Genomic DNA, 18,272 nt, shown 5'->3' with positions numbered 1-18,272 from the left:
TCTATTCACAGATTGGAAAGAGATCAGCCAAACTATTTAATGTACAGAGATCGTTTGTAGTGACAGGCCAGTGCAAGCGGTCCCCAGCAGAGGCTGGTTGAGACTGTGAAAATAATTGAACGCAAATATGCAGCCAGGCTCATTTGAGCTAATGCAAACAGGCACGAAAGCAAACCGTTCTGTAACACATGGGAATAACACATGCACAGAAACACATCGGAGAATACCTTAGACAGCTGATTGGCAGGTGCAGTCCTACACTTGCATATTCTTCCTCACAGATTGCAAGCTCCAGTGCTAAGGTAAGGCTTTTTAAAATCTTAGGGACAAGGTTTAGACAGGCCTTAAAGCCATATTTTTATCAGGTCCCAATCATGCATTTTCTGCCCACTTGCTCCTGCTCACAGGCTCCCAACCTGGAACTATGCTGGCGAAACCATTTGAGAGCAACTGATAGGGATGTGTCTGGAGCAACTTTACTAGCATGTTTCCGAGCTGGGTGAAGATGGGCAGGACAATGCGGGAATACTTGTAGGCTACTCCATCCCATTTCAGAAGACTTAGGCTCCTAAGCCAGGCGAAGTATTGCTCACCAAACTTTTGAGCACCTGACTCCAGGTGGGGAATTCACAAACTGGAGTTACGCACATCTTGCATTTCCCAGGCAAATGTCCTTACCACCAGGCTAGAGGCTACAATGGGATGGGAGGTTAGTGCTCCACACTCGTCTTGTTGAAGTTGGACCGCTGTGCAGCCTGATTCCTAGGGTCAGAGAGAGTATACAAGAGGGAGCATGACTCCAGATCTGCAGGGGTAGCCCTGTGTTCTGGATCAGATCACCTGGCCTGCCTTAACATCTACCTGACTTTTGATACTTGTTACCCTTGTTAGCGCTGATTTCTGTTTGGAGAAATTACGTGACGTTGGGTGGTGCAAGGTCTTTAAGTGATCACAAATGCCCAGGCTGATAGGCCAGTGTTTAGTCTGTCTTTTTATGCTGAACCAATACCCTCCATTGTCTTGCTATGAGGTAACATAAAAGGGCAGCCATGTCAGTGCATATTCTTGGACTTGTAGCATTAGTTGGCTTTATACGGTAGTCATGGGAACTCTGATTCATTCTTCCAGCATTGTCTGTAATGAATAATGCATTACAAACCTATTCACTCAAATTTTTTTGGGTGCTCTAATATTAACAACATCCTAAGCATAGGATTCCTATGTATTCTTTTTTATATTTAAGGTTAAGCAGATGTTGTCCATTGCACAAGAAACACGTGCACTTTGGTGTAGCGTCTGATATGTAATGTTGGAGAGTCCTTAGAAAACTTTCTAATCTGTTGAAAATTATTTAGGCAGTAAAGCATGTTATGCTTCTTCCCAAGAGAAGAATTTTAAACAAAAGCACCACGTTTTAAACAGCAAATTCCATAATTGCAATACATAAAACTGTGTATTCAGAGACTGGTGGGAACACTACTCAGAAATACTTTAATGTGGAGTTCTGAAGAATATGGGCGTAAAAGTTTTCTAACTCTGATTAGGTCCCAAAATATCATGCATCATATTAATACAGATGCGTGCTGGGTTTTTGTTGTTTCGTCCTTGGAGGTCATTAAGGCCTGACTTGACAAAGCCGTGGCTGGGATGATGTAGTTGGGGCTGGTCCTGGTTTGAGCAGGGGGTTGGACTAGATGTGACCTCCTGCTGTCCCCCCCAACTCTCTTTTTTATAATTCTAAAAAGTCAAACCTTGGCATGCCACAGAATCAATTCCAGATCAAGATAATGTAGTGTCCGGCTCTTGAGCTTAATATGCAGAAGTAATTGTTTTTACAGCAGATGAATGAATTGCCAGCTAATTGATTTAGTGGGTGTGCAAGTGGGCAAGGTTTACGGTTTGTGCAGTTCCAAGTGTTGAATGAATTACTAAGTCTTGGGCTAGGTACAGACATTCAAGAAGCCCGAGGCAGAATTGATCTAAATTACGTGGTTTTCTGTAAACGGTGTAGTTTAGATCGGCAGCGAAAAGAACACACATGCCCCCTTTGGTGGTGGTTGCGGGGCAGCAGCAGATCTTAGACTGGGTTCCTCCACTTTTGAGCCAGTCTGTGTGCCAAACTTCTGTTCTTTAATGGGTATAGACTGTTTTTTGATCACTTATTGGTAAAAGCGTAATGTCTGGACCTGGCCTTGGATGGTTCATTTCAAGTGCATACTCACAAGGTACTGAATCCTGTATCATGCCTATTGATTGCAGGTCTCATTGTGCCCTGAATAAGAGAGAAACACAGCTAAAGTTAAAACAAATCTTTCCAGATGTCGATATGAAACAAGTGGTGCAAGATCTGGCTCAGATTTTGTACCACTGGAAAGCAGCCATAACCCCACTGACAATGGGCTGAATACAAGTCACCAAATAATTATGACCATGCTAGAACTCTGTATTTCATGTCTTAATCTATTACTTCAAATGGCTTGAATTGGTGACTTTGTCTGAAATCTCAGCAGAGGCAACAGAGACCAAATTGGCATGGAAAGAGAAGAATCCATGCACGTGCACAGAAGTGATGCCAGCTGGTCTGCAGGCCAGTATGGAGAAGCATGTACTCCTATTGTCTTTACTGAACCTGGTGTACAAGCAAAGGAGGAATCCTCATGGTCTGTGGCTGTCAGTCCGGTGCCTTTCATTAATAACAGAATACTTGAAAAGCAAATTGTGAAGTGTGAGAATTAGCTTGAAGAAATAGGCTTATGCTGATCCAAGTGAGAACAGGTGTCATATTAGTTTTGACCTCTTGTAGTAAATAAAGACTTTCAGAAGTGACTCGTGCTACAGGGGTGCATGTTTGTGTGTATGTTGCCTTCTACCACAAACATGGACCAAGAGTCTGATGCCGAGCTCACTGAAGTCAATGGAAAGGCTTCTGTTGCCTGAAATCATTTCCCCCTTTTTTGAATCTGAATAATCATTATTCAGACAGAATATATATTGCATTAAATCAGACATGGCCATCCATATTCTTAAATTACCCAAATTTCATTCCTTCTGTTTGCTCCCCAGTGACCTGCTTATCTCTGGTTGTGGCGTTTGTACAACAGGATGCATGGCAGATATGGGTGACTGTAAATATGAAAGCAGGACAGTTTTGCAATGTTTGAGCTTCTCCACTTCAGATAGCGTGTGACAGCTTTCTGTGTATTAGGATATACCCAAAGCAGCTTCCCCTTTTGTTCAGAAGACAATGCATAGATCTGACATCATCCTTTGTAGCTATAATCTCAGGTAGCAGGACTTCCATTTAGTCATTTCTGGTGGAAGAATGAGTAACATTGGCACCAGAAGGAAGTGAGACTAAGCAAGTGCAGAGGCAGTCACAAGCTATTTATGCCAGACCTGGTCCATAGCTAACAGATGTATATGAAGCAAACTCCTGCCATAATTGTTGTTCCATAATTGACTGCTCATGCTATTGATGCATGTGTGTATTGTTCTCTTCAGTTGGGTACCCATTACTTGCCATCAGTCATACTTTACTCATATTATGATGCATAAGAATGTCATCATTAATGTGACAGAAGGAAGCATTTGCAAGTTAACCTTTTGGCTTTTTTGTAAAGGTTAACAATGCAAGTATATTTAGGAGCAGATTTCTAACTATGTCTCTAAACCACAGAATAGGACACAGTCACAAGATGACAAGTTTGCATGCCCAGTGCCTTACCTTGCTCATATGCATTCATGAGTTGTAAATGTGTTCATTAAGTAGGCAGTGGTGTGTAGGAACCCACACTGGCATGCACAAGGGCACAGTCTGTTGGCCACCAAGAGATACATTTGCAAATGTTGTGGTGCCCATTTGAAAGCAGGCTGGTGAATGTGCAGTTGTTGTCCTGCTCTGATTAGCTTCATTAATCACACCAGTTTTATTTCCTGCACTGCTTTCTATTGTGCCTGGGGCAGGTGACAGGAGATGCATGGATTTCCATACCACGGTTAGCAAGGAGAGGGTTAAACCCCTACCATTTAGCAGGAAAACTACCTTTGGCATTTTCTCTTGCTGCTAAGAAAGCTGACCATGGGGAAATCTGCCTTCACTCAGCTGAGACCAATTATCTTAATGCAGAGGCAACTGGGACTGCAGGAGTGGTGGGGACAGGAGGTTCTGGAGAAGCTTTCTGTCTAAGGTTGAACATACCCATAATTGCTGGTATGTCTTGTGTCAGGGGATTTGAATTGTTGTGATGTATGGTCTGGGAGTAGAGCGACCAAGAGACACTTAAAGAGGCCTCAGGGAAGTCGAATATTTCATCGTTAGTGGATGTGAAACCCACGAGTTTCTAGAGCATAATCATTTTCAGGCTTATTTGGTCAACAAACAGATGCATTGCCCAGCGGTGGCCGTCTTGTTGTTTGCCACTTAATAGCCAGGAAAGTGGACCAAATAGACAAGGGCCCATCTGTGTCTTGCAACAATTTTCAGTTATTTAAATTTGTGTTGTTTTCTGCCAAAAAAACCAAAACAAAACAAAACAAAAAAAGTCACATCATCTTCATGTTAATAAAACCTGATGTTTCTTCTAAAAATGGGGATTATTTCTTGAGTAAAACAGAAACAAGAACACCCCCCCCCCCATTCCTTTCTGTACTCCTTTCCTCTCTTACACTGGATTATAATAAGCAGAAATATAGGTCCTCCACAGGCAGTCGGAGGTCTGCTCATACCTCAGTCTCTTCCAGCTGGGCAGACCACAGTGCCATCTGCAATAACTGACACCAGATCCACAGCGTTGAGAAAATACTTGAATCTCTGCTAGAATTAGAGATGCGAAGAGATTCCGGTTTAATATCCGCTCTGTCTTTCTTATCTATATTAGAAATGTCTATCAGTAAGAAGGCCTCGGTAGAGCTAGAATTATGAAGCACAGCACCCTAGAGGGCTCTTTTATTTTCTGAAGCCACCGTAAATGATAGGAGTCATAAAGGATGCTGGTTCAAGAAAGACCAGGGCTCGGCTATTCTAGTGCCAGCAACTTACAGTTTCACATCGTGGCTTGATCTTAATTCCTCTGCTTTATGAAAATAACCACTCTTTGTGAGGCTTTGAACCTGGAGGTAGCAATCATGTTTGCCCACAGACACTTTCATTTGAATATGCTCATGGTATTAAGCATTCGGTTATCTGATTTGCACGTGACATTTGCTCGTGTGTGCATTCTGGCTTGTGAAACCATTGTTTCCACAATCAAACAAATCTGAGCTTTCATGTACAAGCAAGAAAGAAACATAAAGGAGAAACCTTTCCAAGAAGAAACTTTGGTCCCTTTAATTTGGATACCCCACACTTTCCCATTTCCTTCAAAAGGATTTCATAGGTATCCTTTACATCCATTCAAGCCCTTGGGAGTTCAGTTAAGTTGACATTTGTAATCAATATATTACTTAATAACAACAATTTCTGCCTTTTTGTACCCTCACAATAATAGCTATGAATGCCAGCATCATCTCACCACTTTTCACCTACTAACTGTAATTTAAAATTCAATGCCAGAGGGCCAAAGCCTCAACTGACGGAAAGCCATTGAATGTAGTAGCACCATGCAGCTTTACACCAGCAGAAGGCCTGGCCCATAGATTTAACACAGCAGACCTTGAATATCTCATCAGGGCCATGCTGTGCGATTGCTCTGGCCCTGTGTTACTGCACCTTCTCTGTGTCGGACTACAAATTACAGTACAAAGCTACAGATAATAGGAGTGGAGTGGAGACATGACTTCTATCCCCTTCCCCAAAAAGCCCCCACACACATTGTAGCAGCATTAATTTAAATACAACAACTGCAGCAAGGAAATGGTTCAACAGGAAATGGTTATCAACAGAGCACTTAAAAGTGGGCGTCTCAGTTAATGAGATTATGACCGGAGGACAGATCATACTTTTTATCTTTTCAAAAATCAACTAGTGGAATTAAAAAATGACAGACTTTAACTTGCTTTGTAAATTCCTGGAAATAAGGTTGGATATTCCTAAAACATCAAACACCAGAATACGTGGTAAAAGCCTTTGTTTGTAAACAGGGTGTTTCTCAGGGGCCTGTGCGAGAGAGACAATAAAAACCCACTAAAAGAAACCTCTGTTGTAAGAACAAACCTATCGGTGGGCCGAAATCTCTGCACAAATCGGTAGATCATTGCTTTCTAGTCTTTTTTTCTGGAGCAACTAGTAGCTTCCTCACTTTGCTTCCTAGGAAAAATGTGACTGCTGCCACCCCCTGACTTAACCAGCAGTGAGCTCTGAGTAAGCATTTGTGGGTTTAGCATAAGGCGACCAATAAAACATCCATTAGCTCAGGAAGAGCTTTATAGGTCTCACTGAAAGTTTGTAGTGCTGCACACGAGCGCAGAATTAGGCTCAGTGACTCTTAAGTCCCTGCTTCCTCCAAAGGAAAAGGGCATAACTGGGTGCAAAATGAACTGGTACTGAAAGATGCTGGCTTTCCCTTGATTTTGGTGCATCTCCACTGCTCCATACCCTCTGTCCTATTTACATTATTGAAATCCTTCTACAGGAGATACACTAGAGACGTAGAGCTGGTGTCAATGCACGGTAACTTCACTGAAGACACTGTTGGCGAACTGGTGTAAAGGAAGATCCTGTAAAGGATGGCCCTTTGCTTGTTAGATTTTCAGGCTAAGGACCGTGAATTCCCCTGAGCATTAGACAGTTCCTAGCACCCTGGATGGTGCTGGAGTAGCCACAAAACCAAATACAAGGCCCAGGAGATCTTCCAGAGTTGCCGGTCTTGTGCTCCGTGGTCTCCTGGGTTCTTACAGAAGTAATATCCCCAGTGTGGTGCCATAGGTCGTTATCCAAAAATTCAGGACCGGAGGGATTCAGATCCAATGTATCCTCTCAGTGGATGGCCCTCTCACTTCCACTTTCCTGCCTGCTTAATGATGGCTGTTATAGGTCTTCTCTTAACCACATCCTGCTCCTGTTCTCTGTAGGCCACTATAAAAATCCCACAACTGAACTTGTTGTTGTGACCTAAATCTCTCTAGTAACCAGTACAACGGGTGCGTTAATTTGTCTAGACACAAAGAAAAGGGAACACACACAAACTAGTGCAATTCTCTCGATTCCTCTAATTGACTGCTTGAGATTTGGAAAATCCACGTGGGATTTATTTTTTAGGCCGGGTAATAACAGTTTCCAGACAACAACATGGTAACGAGAACATAAAGGCACAGCATCGGTCTATCGCAGACTGTTGTTGCTTTCCATGGGGCCAATCCAGCAGCTCTTCCTCACGTTAATTTGGGACTGTGGAGGCAGGACTGTCCCCAGTATTAAGGAAAGCTTTCTACCACTGAGTCAAAATGCTGCTGTTGCTTTTTAACACTGAAACCAGTTGCATAACTCCTAGATGTAATAATAATGATGTTTAATTGCATGTTCAGCTATTTTATTAAGCTGGCCTTTTCAAGTTCATTATCATTAATATTCATGATGCGACAATATCCCTTCAGGGAGCCTGGTGTGGACCAAATAGCTTGTCTTGTTAGGTGAAATGTACAGTAAGATGTTCGTCTATGGGAACAGCCTGTGCATCTTATGTTAAATACAAGCTTTCGGAAGAAGTCTGAACAATTTGTGCGCTCAGAGAGAGATGCTGCTGTCAGCAGACCCCCAAAACTTTTCATTGGGATGTAGTCTGGATGGGGTTATTAACATGACATGATATGAAAGCCTGAACACTTGGCCACTGACAGTAAACTATGTTTGAGTTAGAGGATTTCAGATGTAAGGTTTCGGTGCTTTCCATACGAACTCACTGAATTCTGTTAATGTGGGCCATTTCACTCTGCTTTGACTGAATTTAATTCCATCTTTTACACAAATAGCACTTTCTCTGAAATTCTTCTGCAGCATAAGGATACAGTTTTGGCAAAAGCATGATATGTTAATTCCTACAAATCCGAGGAGGTGACAAATCAGTTGATGATCAATTACACTAGGTATTTTTTTGTTGCTTACAGAATTTGTAAATCATTTTCAGTGGTGCCTGAAGCAAAAATCTAAGAGTGTTTTTTACTGGGGTTTAAACCACAAAACTATGTAAATTTGAGAACAAGCTGAGCTGAAAGTATATTTAAAGAATGCACGACTTGAATACCTCTGTATGCATTGCATTATACACGTTAACCAAGTGCCTCAGCGTTACATTACACATGCATGCAACCCCCTTGATTGCAAACGACAATAGGAAAATGCACTGAACAAAAAAGAGCATCCGTCGCCTGCATTAAATTGAGAATTTAAATTCTGGCTAGGTGACAGATAAGCAAAACTTCAGAACAAATGACTGTGGAATGATATGTTACTGTAAATGAAATGGAAGATTGGCATTGGAAGGTGTCTCGTGAGAGGTTATGCATTTATCAGATATACATGTTGAGGCAAAGCCAAGATATTTACTAATTTTTTTTTTGAAGTGGAAGGATGATTTTGGGACAGCTTTCTGTTGCCACTACTGTAGGCTAGTTTTACAGCCCCAAACATGCGATGGTGTCATCATGGGGGTTTATCTTTGCCAGAACGCTAGTATGATTCTTGCTCGCTTGAAAAGTAGCATTTGATTCACTCAGAACAGTGGTGCTCAGCCTCCAGCCTGCGGGCCAGATCCAGCCCATGGAGTTATGTCATCTGGCCAATGGGCTCCCTATAGGTCTGGGCAGTTGATGGCAGCAGGGGTGTGGTAGGAGCATTACCTGCTTCTGGAGTCATGGCAGTTAGCTGCCACCACATTTCTAGACCCCTGGAGAGCCATGGTCTGGATGACGTGGCCTCGGACACTAGACCACACTGGTATGTGGTTGATCCATGGCCAGATCCAGGATTGGACTGGTGTGTGGGGTCACGTTGCAACCAGGTCTGCTGTGCCAGATTGCACTGATCCCATGCAGGATCCAGCCCATGGACCGACTCTGTGCATGGGATCTGGCCCACGGACCGGTCCCATTTTGCTGATCTGGCCTGTGAAGCTGGAGAGGTTTCAGAACATCAGCCACAGAAAAACTTATCCCTAGCGTTACAGTTTTAGAAGGAATATTATGATTTTTCTCACTGAAATTATTTTTTCTTCTGGGTAACTGACATCAGTATTGTGAATCTAAATTGCTGGTAGGGATTCCTCTGGCTGTTATTTCTCTTAAATGCCAACTTCACCTTAGCGGGACTAGACTGTGCAGTGGAAACTTATTAAATAAGTCATTTCAAAATTACTTCCTCATTCTTTCCTTCCGCTATTCCAGCACTATCTGCCATTGTTGAGATGCATCTGGCTGACTGCAGGTTTCCACTTGGCTTGCTGGGATTATTTCACTTCTCTTTTCTATTACCACCCCCAAGCCTGAAACTGAAAATGTAAACAGCTATTCAGTTGCTTTCCTGATAGACAGTAACTAACTACCCTATTTACTCACATATCACGTCTCCAAATAATATATGCACTTGGAAAGGCAGAATGAAGAACAAAAACCAAATCTTAACTGCTACAGCACAGCTTACCACAGATGCACACAGGAGGGGTGAAGCCCACTCCTCAGCATCGCTCACCCTTGCAGCTCCACAGCTACGGGTTTAACCCTGGCAAGGCTACTTCCAAATTGGGAGCAGCTTTTGGCTGATTCCTCCAAAAGCATGCATGTGTATTTTATGAAAAGAGTTTAAATGATATTTAACAATGACTGGCTTGCTTTTGGAAATCTTTACTAGAAGAGGTGGCAACTAGGAAACGTAATATTGATGCAGCAAAGCAGTGTTTGCCAACCCTGTACATTAAATGAACCACTTCTTTAATTTGTAACCAACAATCCAGAAGAATGCCCATGAAAGCAGGAAGTGTCTTCCAGTACAGCACTACCCTGAACTGGTGTCCCTCTGACTTCTGCTTATAACCTGGAGTGAAAGTCCTGAACAGCTGGGTGGTAACCAGACTCCCACATGGGGCCCATATACTCAAAAGCTTTTCCTCAATCTGAATACGGTGTAGTACTGGCTCTGTCCATTACTTCATCACAGAAATGTGATCATCGCTCCAACACTACCATATTTTTAAAATGTTTATAACTGATTGGTAGCTATAAAGGTTATAATAACCCTCCATTGTTTCTAGTTTGGGAAACGCATGGCACCATATGGCCAGCTTTGTAGCTATGGAGGCATTTGATGATATAGCAATTTCATAACCTCAACCACAGTGTACAAGTTATACTGCAGATTCCCAGGGAATGGCCAATTGCCTTTATGTTTACCTTTGATATTTTGAGTCAAAATGACTTCTACCCTGCTCACTTTTTTCCAGTCATCCCCGCTCCCTAAAATACGTGTTGAAACTTTAAGATAAAATATCTAAAATAATTTGTAAAGTGATAATGTACATGAACCTTTAACACTTGATTTTAAACAAATGCTTTCACACGCTTGGAGTTTTGGAGACAACTGCAAGATTACTGGTTGTGTGGTTTCAAAGTGTGTTGGAATGAAGTGTTCACTGTGTGTTGTATATAAAGGTGATAAATCAGGGATCCTGGTTTTCTCTGATTAAAAAAAAAAAATCCCCAATTTTCAGTTAAAAAAGTAACCCCAAATCCACATTTTCCCATGATTTAAATGAAACGCCACTAATATGTAGATGTCTATATAGTGGTGTTTCATTTAAATCACAGAAAAATGTGGATTTGGGGTTACTTTTTTAACTGAAAATTGGGGATTTTTTTTTTTTAACTGAAAATTGGGGATTTTTTTAAATCGGAGAAAACACCCAGTAAATATCATCACCAGGGATCCTGGTTATAATGAGAGTTCTGAGTTTAGGGGGCCTATGTAAAATTTCTAGCAAACAAATTAATTATAGTTTTGCATTAATTCAAGGTCATTTTATGTATTTGATTCTTTAATATTTGAAAGACCATTCTAAGTGAAGCTGCAATTCAGCTGTTAAGGAGAAACTTAGGAGCTGTCAATTAGATTGTTTTACTTCTGCCTTATTTCCTTAGAATAATCAACAGCAGAAGGTAGAGATGGAAAACTACCCCAAAAACTACCCACTTTACCACAATGATAGTGACATGAGTAACACTGTTTAATTCTATACGCTTTAGCTTCTGAATACAATTACATGTACACAAACTACTAGTTTCCATGATTCCCAACATCTGCTCAAATATACATCAAAAGTTAGATCCGGGTGGGCAAAGTCTGGCCCATGGCTGACTTCATTTCCCAGCAGCCCCTGTCCACATCCCTGTGGCTAGTTTTGATGGAGACCCCAGTAGCCGCGACGCCATGACAGTGCAGCCCCAGCAGCACTGGCAGGGCATGTGGCAGGGTGGGGAGCTGCTCCGGGGCTGGGATCTTGTGGTGGTGACCATGTGGTCCAGAGCTGGAGCAGAGCTGTGATCCACTGCCCACATGCCCCAGGCAGAGCGTGCAGGCAGCAGATCATGGCTCTGCCCCAGCTCTGGACCACGCTGTCACCACTGTGAGATCCCTGCCCTGCTGCAGAGCATCTCTCTGCTATGCTGCGCATCCTGCCAGTGCTGCTGGGGCTGGTCTCCAAGGAAACCCTGGCCCCACACTGTCACAACACCGCTACTGCTGGGGTCTCCATGGAAACTGGCTGCAGTGACACAGGCAGGGATTGCTGGGAGATAGTCTGGCTGCTGGCTGGATCTGCCATTTTGCCCACCCCTGAGTTGGATGCTTTAAGAGAACTGCAAGAGTCATAAAAAAATTAGCCAGAAAATCCATTAGCAAGTGTTATGCATTTTGTTTTATTGTTCTGCATACTAAGATATACATAGTGTTTTCTTGCTCAAAAACAAGTTAATATACAGCTACCAGCTGGAAATGTTAACTTGGCAAAGTATTAGTTATGAGAGGTTATGTATATTAAGTAAAGTAACCCATTAGTATGTTGAACATTAAATATCAGAGAATTAATTTTAGTTTAGAAAGTACAGCTACTTTTTTAGTCTCCCAAAATCTTCCTGTGGTGTGTCTACTCGCATGGGTTCTGAATAACAATCAGAAGATATTCCTTATCTGTGGGGAAAATATAAAAACATTAATTGAAATGACCACATATGTTGGCAGTTCATATACTTATTTACTAGCAGCTTTATTTATTGCCATCTGATCATACAATTTCCTGTACTGATACCAGTGTGAATAAAAAGCAGTGATTTCTTAAATTAAGCTAAATAAATTGTAAAACTAAACACATTTCTTTTAAAATTAAATGTCAAACTGACAACATAGACTAAGGTTTAAACTCACTTTGGCCTACTAAAAGATTTTAATTAAAAAATATTTGAGTAGTACATTTGCTGTCAGTTTAAGAAAATCAAACCAACGAAGGGGAATGGGGGAAAGTTACTGCCCAAGCACCTGGAAACTTCTGTTGCAACAATAAGCCAACTAATTGCTAAGCATCAAGATGCTAATGCACTGTCTGCACAGGTCAGCGTAGTGAACAACATGTCTTGCATGCCATTTATGTGTAAAGGAGCTGCAGTTCCCTTTATATGGTTTTGTTTTCATCTATTCAATATATGTTATATAGCATCTTTATTCCTGAAGGCATGAAAAGAAACCTACCGGACGCACAAAGTACCAGCAATAATTTTTTCAAAAGAATTGTTATGTTACCTGGGGCTACCATGATTTCATGTTTCTTTGATCTTATCCTAAGAAAGGTTAGATCATTCTGAGGATCAATATCTCTTACTGTGCTTCTAGCTTTCATTGTGAGTTGATGAAGCAGGCCTGCATATTGGACAGTTGTAGAGTTATCTAGAGTTGTCCTGATGGGAATTCCTGCAAACAAACAATTTTACCAATTCATACTTCAGTTTCTTAATTCTTAATACAAGAGACGCAATAAAACAGCAAAGAAAAAAAAAAGAACAAGATATTACCACTATAATTATGATTGTTGTTTTATAGCAAACAGAAACACAAACTTATGCCATGACAGTAATATACATAAGGACAGATTTTAAAAGGAATTACTTGCCTGAAATCCATAAGAATTAAGGATTTTGGAAAACCTTCCTAGTTGACTAGGCACATCTATCTGTAGCTTTATGTATCTAACCCTTTAAAAATCCTTGTCTTATAGTACTTAGCATTTCTAATAGTTCATCTGTTTCAAGTTAAAATAACTGTTATTTTCAATTTTTTTCTCATCATGCATATTTTAAATACTGTCATCTAACAGCAGCATTTGGGTTGACTGAATATATTAAACATTTGGAACATGCAATGATGGAATTGCAAATTTATAAACTATCCAGTAACAAAAACAGCACAAGCACCCCTCCCCTAACCACCCAGAAGGTATAATTTTTTTGTAAAATGATGCATTTGGTGAGTAAAAATTTTAAAAACTCCCCAAAAAGCTCTCTTTTAAAGTTCCAATTCAAGATGCTGATAATGAACATCTATCATCTGTGGCCACAAGGTATTACAAAATGTTGACAACATAATGTTTACATTATTTTTGTCGAATTAATTCATTAACCATCGTCTTCTGTCAAATCCATTCCCATATTAATAGATTATGAAATAAGAGTAATAAGTGCTATCACAGTTTTGCAGTTGCACTATAACTCATTGTGCTTCATAAACTTGTTTAAGTTAGAGATAATTTACATTCCTTCTGATTTAGACAGTGTTACAAAACAGCAAGGCTATTTTTCCTTTATAGAGTGATGGTAGAGAGCCTAACTCCATGGATAGACTTTATAATACAGTATAACCTCATAAATCTGGCATGCTCGGGACCGAGCACCTTCTGGAAATTTGAAAATTCCAGATCTTTGAAGCAGTGGCCGGTCACGAAGCAGGGACGGTGGGTAGCGGCGGTCGGTCCTGAAGCAGCAGCCACATGTAGAGCGGCAGTGTGGGGTGGTGGATGGCGGTGATAGCTGCCGCGTGCAAGCTTCTCCTTCCGCTGCTCTGGGACTGGCCACCGCTATTCCCCGATGAAGTGTATTTTTAAAAAATGCCGGATTTTTGAGAATTCCAGATTTCTGATATCCAGATTTCTGAGGTTTATACTGTATTCCAATACTAGGTAAATTAACATTTAGGAAAGATTCTAGAAATGGAGAACTAGCCTGATTTGAGAGGACTGACTGGGGTTAAGGAATAGATTAAAAATAATGTATGTCTTTTCTACACAATTCTTGAAGCAAAAGAATAGAACAAGCTGCAAATACCTTTGAAGGGTGACATAGTTGGGGGGGAGGAGAGGGGAAGAGAACCTGAAGAGTTCATCTGAAGGTGATTACAACCAACGCTGGGGACAGGGAACGTTTCCTAATTCTGCTTATTAGATTCTTAAGATCTGTTGCCTGTTTATGGTCTCCCTTGACAGACGATACTTGAATAATTGTAATCTAAAACCAAAGTGGTGTCAACACTTGACTGTCTTGCAAAGACTGTAACTCTACAGTGGGCAGGGCATGCAACACTTCTGTCTAACACATTCGAACAGTCTGTAACGTGCGTCTCCATAGGAAATGTTAGGGTGTCAAAATAGAGCAAATGTGGACATTGGGATTTAATGGGGACAATGGGAGGGGCTCTGCATGTGGTTCAGCTCTACTGAGAAGATCTGTGTAATCATCATTTTGTGTTAAAATGGCAACCACGGTTTAAAAAGAAATGGGGGGGGGGTAGCGTGTGTGTGTGTAAGTCACATTTATTCACCAGTTTTTCTTTATCTAATAGTTATTTACAATACAGTTGTGATTAAGATAAAAGTTCATTTATTTTACTGAAAACTAGAGGATCTAGTTCCCTTAGAGAAATCTGGATAGTTGTGACACTGAGGGGTAGAGAGAAACAGGCTTGGACAAAATACTGTTGGATTTTTAATACCAAAAAAACCCCAAAACATTCTTTAGAATATATACATATTTGTCTTCTGTGTTCCTGGATAGCTTTTCAAACAAATTTGTCACATAGAGACATTTTAAATTTGCATTACTATGCTTTCCAATCCCTGTCTATGCACAGAGTAATTCTGGCCATCTTGGGATTCACTTAAACCCATCGAGACCGTGACTGGACACGATGTAATTGTCTGAAGAGGCAGCTCGCAAACTGCAGCCGTCTTGCACGGCCCCCTGCGCGGAGAGAAGGTGTCAGACGCGGACGCTGGAGACAAACCCAACCTCTCCACGGGAAGGGCGAAGCCTACCGAACGGCGGTCCCCGATTGCCATTTCAGACGCTTGGTTTCCACCCAGAGGCTGCGCCGGGGGTGAGGTGAGGAGGTGGCTGCTGGGACAGGAAGAGGGGGACGGTCTCGGGCCCATTAAAAATTAGAGACGAGGGTCGTTTATATTTGTGCTCAGCGAGCCCCGAGGGGCAATGCAGTGGGGCTGAGGTTGGGCAGGAGGGTTGTACCCACAGACCGCGAGGGGGGCCTTTCTTGTCACGAGACGAGGACGGGATTGGGGCCAAGCGACGGGAGGTCACGCATCGGATACCATGTGTACACACGCATTTCCTAGTGTGTGTGTGTCTATATCTATATATATATATAGATATATATATAGACACACACGTATCTTGGGTGTGTGTGTATATATATTCGTATTTAATTACACGTGCACCCACATGTACAACTTTCGCTTCTGCGTCCTCCCTGCCCCGGGGGCTCGGAGTCAGGGGTCGTGCCCCTCCCCCCGTTTACCTTCCGCGTTGACCACGATGGTGCCGATGACCCCCTTGTGCGCCTGGATCCTCTTCAGCGTCTCCTCCACCTCGGCCTGCGGGAAGCAAGAGGCTGCGGCAGTGCTGGGCCCGCGCCCCCGACCCCCGCCCGCCTCCCGCGCCGCCCGCACGTTACCATGGCCGCTGCCGCCGGACCCCGCTCCCTCCTGGCAACGGTTGCTAAGGCGCCAAGCCGGAAGCGCAGCGGGGAGCGGAAGTGCGACGGCGGAGGGCGGTGTTCGACAGGCTAGGCCACGCCCCCTCCGGCTGGCCACGCCCCACGGTCCGCTGGGGTTCGTTTTGCGCGGAGGGTGCGTGTGCGGCTCGTCCGCCCTCGCACGGGTGTGTGCACGCTCAGATAATACTCCGCGTTTGTGTGTGTGTGTTCCTGTTTTATTACACAGGCACACACGTGTGTACACGCGTGCACACACGTGTCCCATTGTGCATCTTTTCCTACTACACACATGCACACACACACATACATGCATGCATACACACATGCACATATATATATACAAACACACTAGCACGCACACACTTCCAATTCTGTATATATTCCTGTTTTGTTACACGCACACGTACATGCACACATGCATACATGCATATATACACGCATGCAACCATTTTCTATTGTATATATACCTATTTTATTACATTCACATGCACACACACACACATACATGCGTACACACTTCCTATTGTATATATTTGTATTTTATTACACATATATACACATATATATGCACACACTCACTAGTATATATATTCCTATTTTATTGCACACGCATATATATGCGCACACACACTGCCTATTGTATATATATTCATATTTTATTACATACATATGTACACACATACACACGCACATATTTGTTCTGTGTGGAGTGGTTTCTTCAGACAGCTCCATGCCAGGGATGCAGGATGATCACAAAAAGCTCATCGAGTCCCAGTGACACATCGTTACGCGTGTATTTGTATGCGTGCGTGCTGGGGTCACACTCAATGATCTAATGAAGTCCCTTCTGACCCTAACATCTCTGAAATGCATGCATGCACACACACACACACACACACACACACACACACACCCACACACACACATATTTCCTATTATATATATATATTCCCATTTTATTACGTGTGTGTGGGTGTGTGTGTGTGTACACGGACACGTGGTGTGCGAGTAGAGTCATAGAGATTTCATAGATTTCATAGACATTAGGGCTGGAAGGGACCTCAGAAGATCATCAAGTCCAGCCCCCTGCCCCAGGGGCAGGAAGTCAGCAGGGGTCATAGGATCCCAGCCAGATGAGCATCCAAATTTCTCTTGAAGGTGTTCAATGTAGGCGCTTGAACCACCTCCGGTGGCAGGCTGTTCCAGACCTTGGGGGCTTGGACAGTAAAGAAATTCTTCCTTATGTCCAGCCTGAAACGGCCTTGCAGTAGTTTATAACCGTTCGACCTCATCATCCCTTGGGGCGCTCTGGTGAACAAACGTTCCCCCAGATACTGGTGGTCACCCCTGATAAACTTGTAGGTGGCCACCAGATCACCCCTGAGCCTGCGCTTTTCCAGGCTAAAGAGCCCCAGGGCTCTCAGCCTGTCATCGTAGGGTCTGCTTCCCTGACCTCTGATCATGCACGTGGCTCTTCTCTGGACTCTCTCGAGCTTCTCCACATCCTTTTTGAACGGTGGTGCCCAAAACTGGACGCAGTACTCCAGCTGCAGCCTCACCAAGGCTGAGTACAAGGGGAGAATGATGTCCTGGGATTTGCTTGAGAAGCATCTATCCATGCAAGCCAGCGTTTTGCCCGCTTTACTAGCCGCAGCATCACAGAAGTCGGGCTAGAGGGACCTCCTGAAGCACGATCATCCCTGTCCAAACCATCCCGTACAAACCGTAATCTAAACTCTACACAAAAGACGACCATGGACCCGGACACAATGCAGACCTAACACACCTGAACCTGCCACAGGTAAAGCAGGGGAACCACAGAAGCTAAATGTCCTGCTTCTGTGACGTGTTGTCAAGGTGTACTCAAGATCCTGGGTAGAAGGCAGAAACCCCCACAGTCCATACGAGTATATTCCATACATATATAAAAATCTTACTTGTATATGCACACATATACATATGTATGCGTGTGTGTGTGTGTATGTGTACACACACGCACACATATATACACACACGTGAGCTATGCCTATTGTGCGTGTGTGTTTGTGTGTGTGTGTGTGTGTGTGTGTATATATATGTATATGTATATGTATGGGTATCTATCTATCTATCTATCTATCTATAATACCTACTATAGGTAGACAAGGATCTTTGGGTAAATGTGATATCTTTTATAAGACCAACTGAAACAAAACTAACTATAAATCAACTAAAATAATTCCTAATTATGATATTAAAAATTATCTATCTATATATAGATATAGATAGATATAGACATATATATAATTTTGCAGTCAGAGGG

At 42.5% G+C, this 18,272-nt stretch overlaps 1 protein-coding gene and 2 long non-coding RNA genes across 3 annotated transcripts in view; 1 reads left to right on the top strand and 2 right to left on the bottom strand.

Annotated features, from left to right (window-relative positions):
• The window catches only part of LOC132243610 (uncharacterized), a 65,633-nt gene extending 50,466 nt beyond the window's left edge, over positions 1–15,167 (top strand). Inside the window, exon 3 of the long non-coding RNA XR_009455303.1 lies at positions 15,092–15,167. This is a non-coding gene — a long non-coding RNA (uncharacterized LOC132243610). The remainder of the gene's footprint in view (positions 1–15,091) is intronic.
• DYNLRB2 (dynein light chain roadblock-type 2) lies at positions 11,820–16,027 on the bottom strand. Its single transcript, XM_014609292.3, has 4 exons — positions 15,929–16,027; positions 15,773–15,848; positions 12,716–12,883; positions 11,820–12,109 (listed from the first exon to the last, which is right to left on the bottom strand). The coding sequence occupies exons 1-4, from the start codon at positions 15,929–15,931 to the stop codon at positions 12,066–12,068; spliced, it is 291 nt and encodes a 96-aa protein (XP_014464778.1). The 5' UTR covers positions 15,932–16,027; the 3' UTR covers positions 11,820–12,065.
• Positions 14,825–15,764, bottom strand: LOC109283357 (uncharacterized). Its single transcript, XR_002090498.2, has 2 exons — positions 15,276–15,764; positions 14,825–15,201 (listed from the first exon to the last, which is right to left on the bottom strand). It is a non-coding gene; the product is annotated as an uncharacterized LOC109283357 (long non-coding RNA).
• Positions 16,028–18,272: the final 2,245 nt, after the last annotated feature.

The sequence above is a fragment of the Alligator mississippiensis genome, chromosome 10 (genome assembly GCF_030867095.1).
Source record: "Alligator mississippiensis isolate rAllMis1 chromosome 10, rAllMis1, whole genome shotgun sequence".
In the NCBI taxonomy this organism is placed as follows: domain Eukaryota; kingdom Metazoa; phylum Chordata; order Crocodylia; family Alligatoridae; genus Alligator; species Alligator mississippiensis.
Note: the sequence above shows the minus strand (reverse complement) of the source record. Positions and strands in the feature narration are given on the sequence as shown.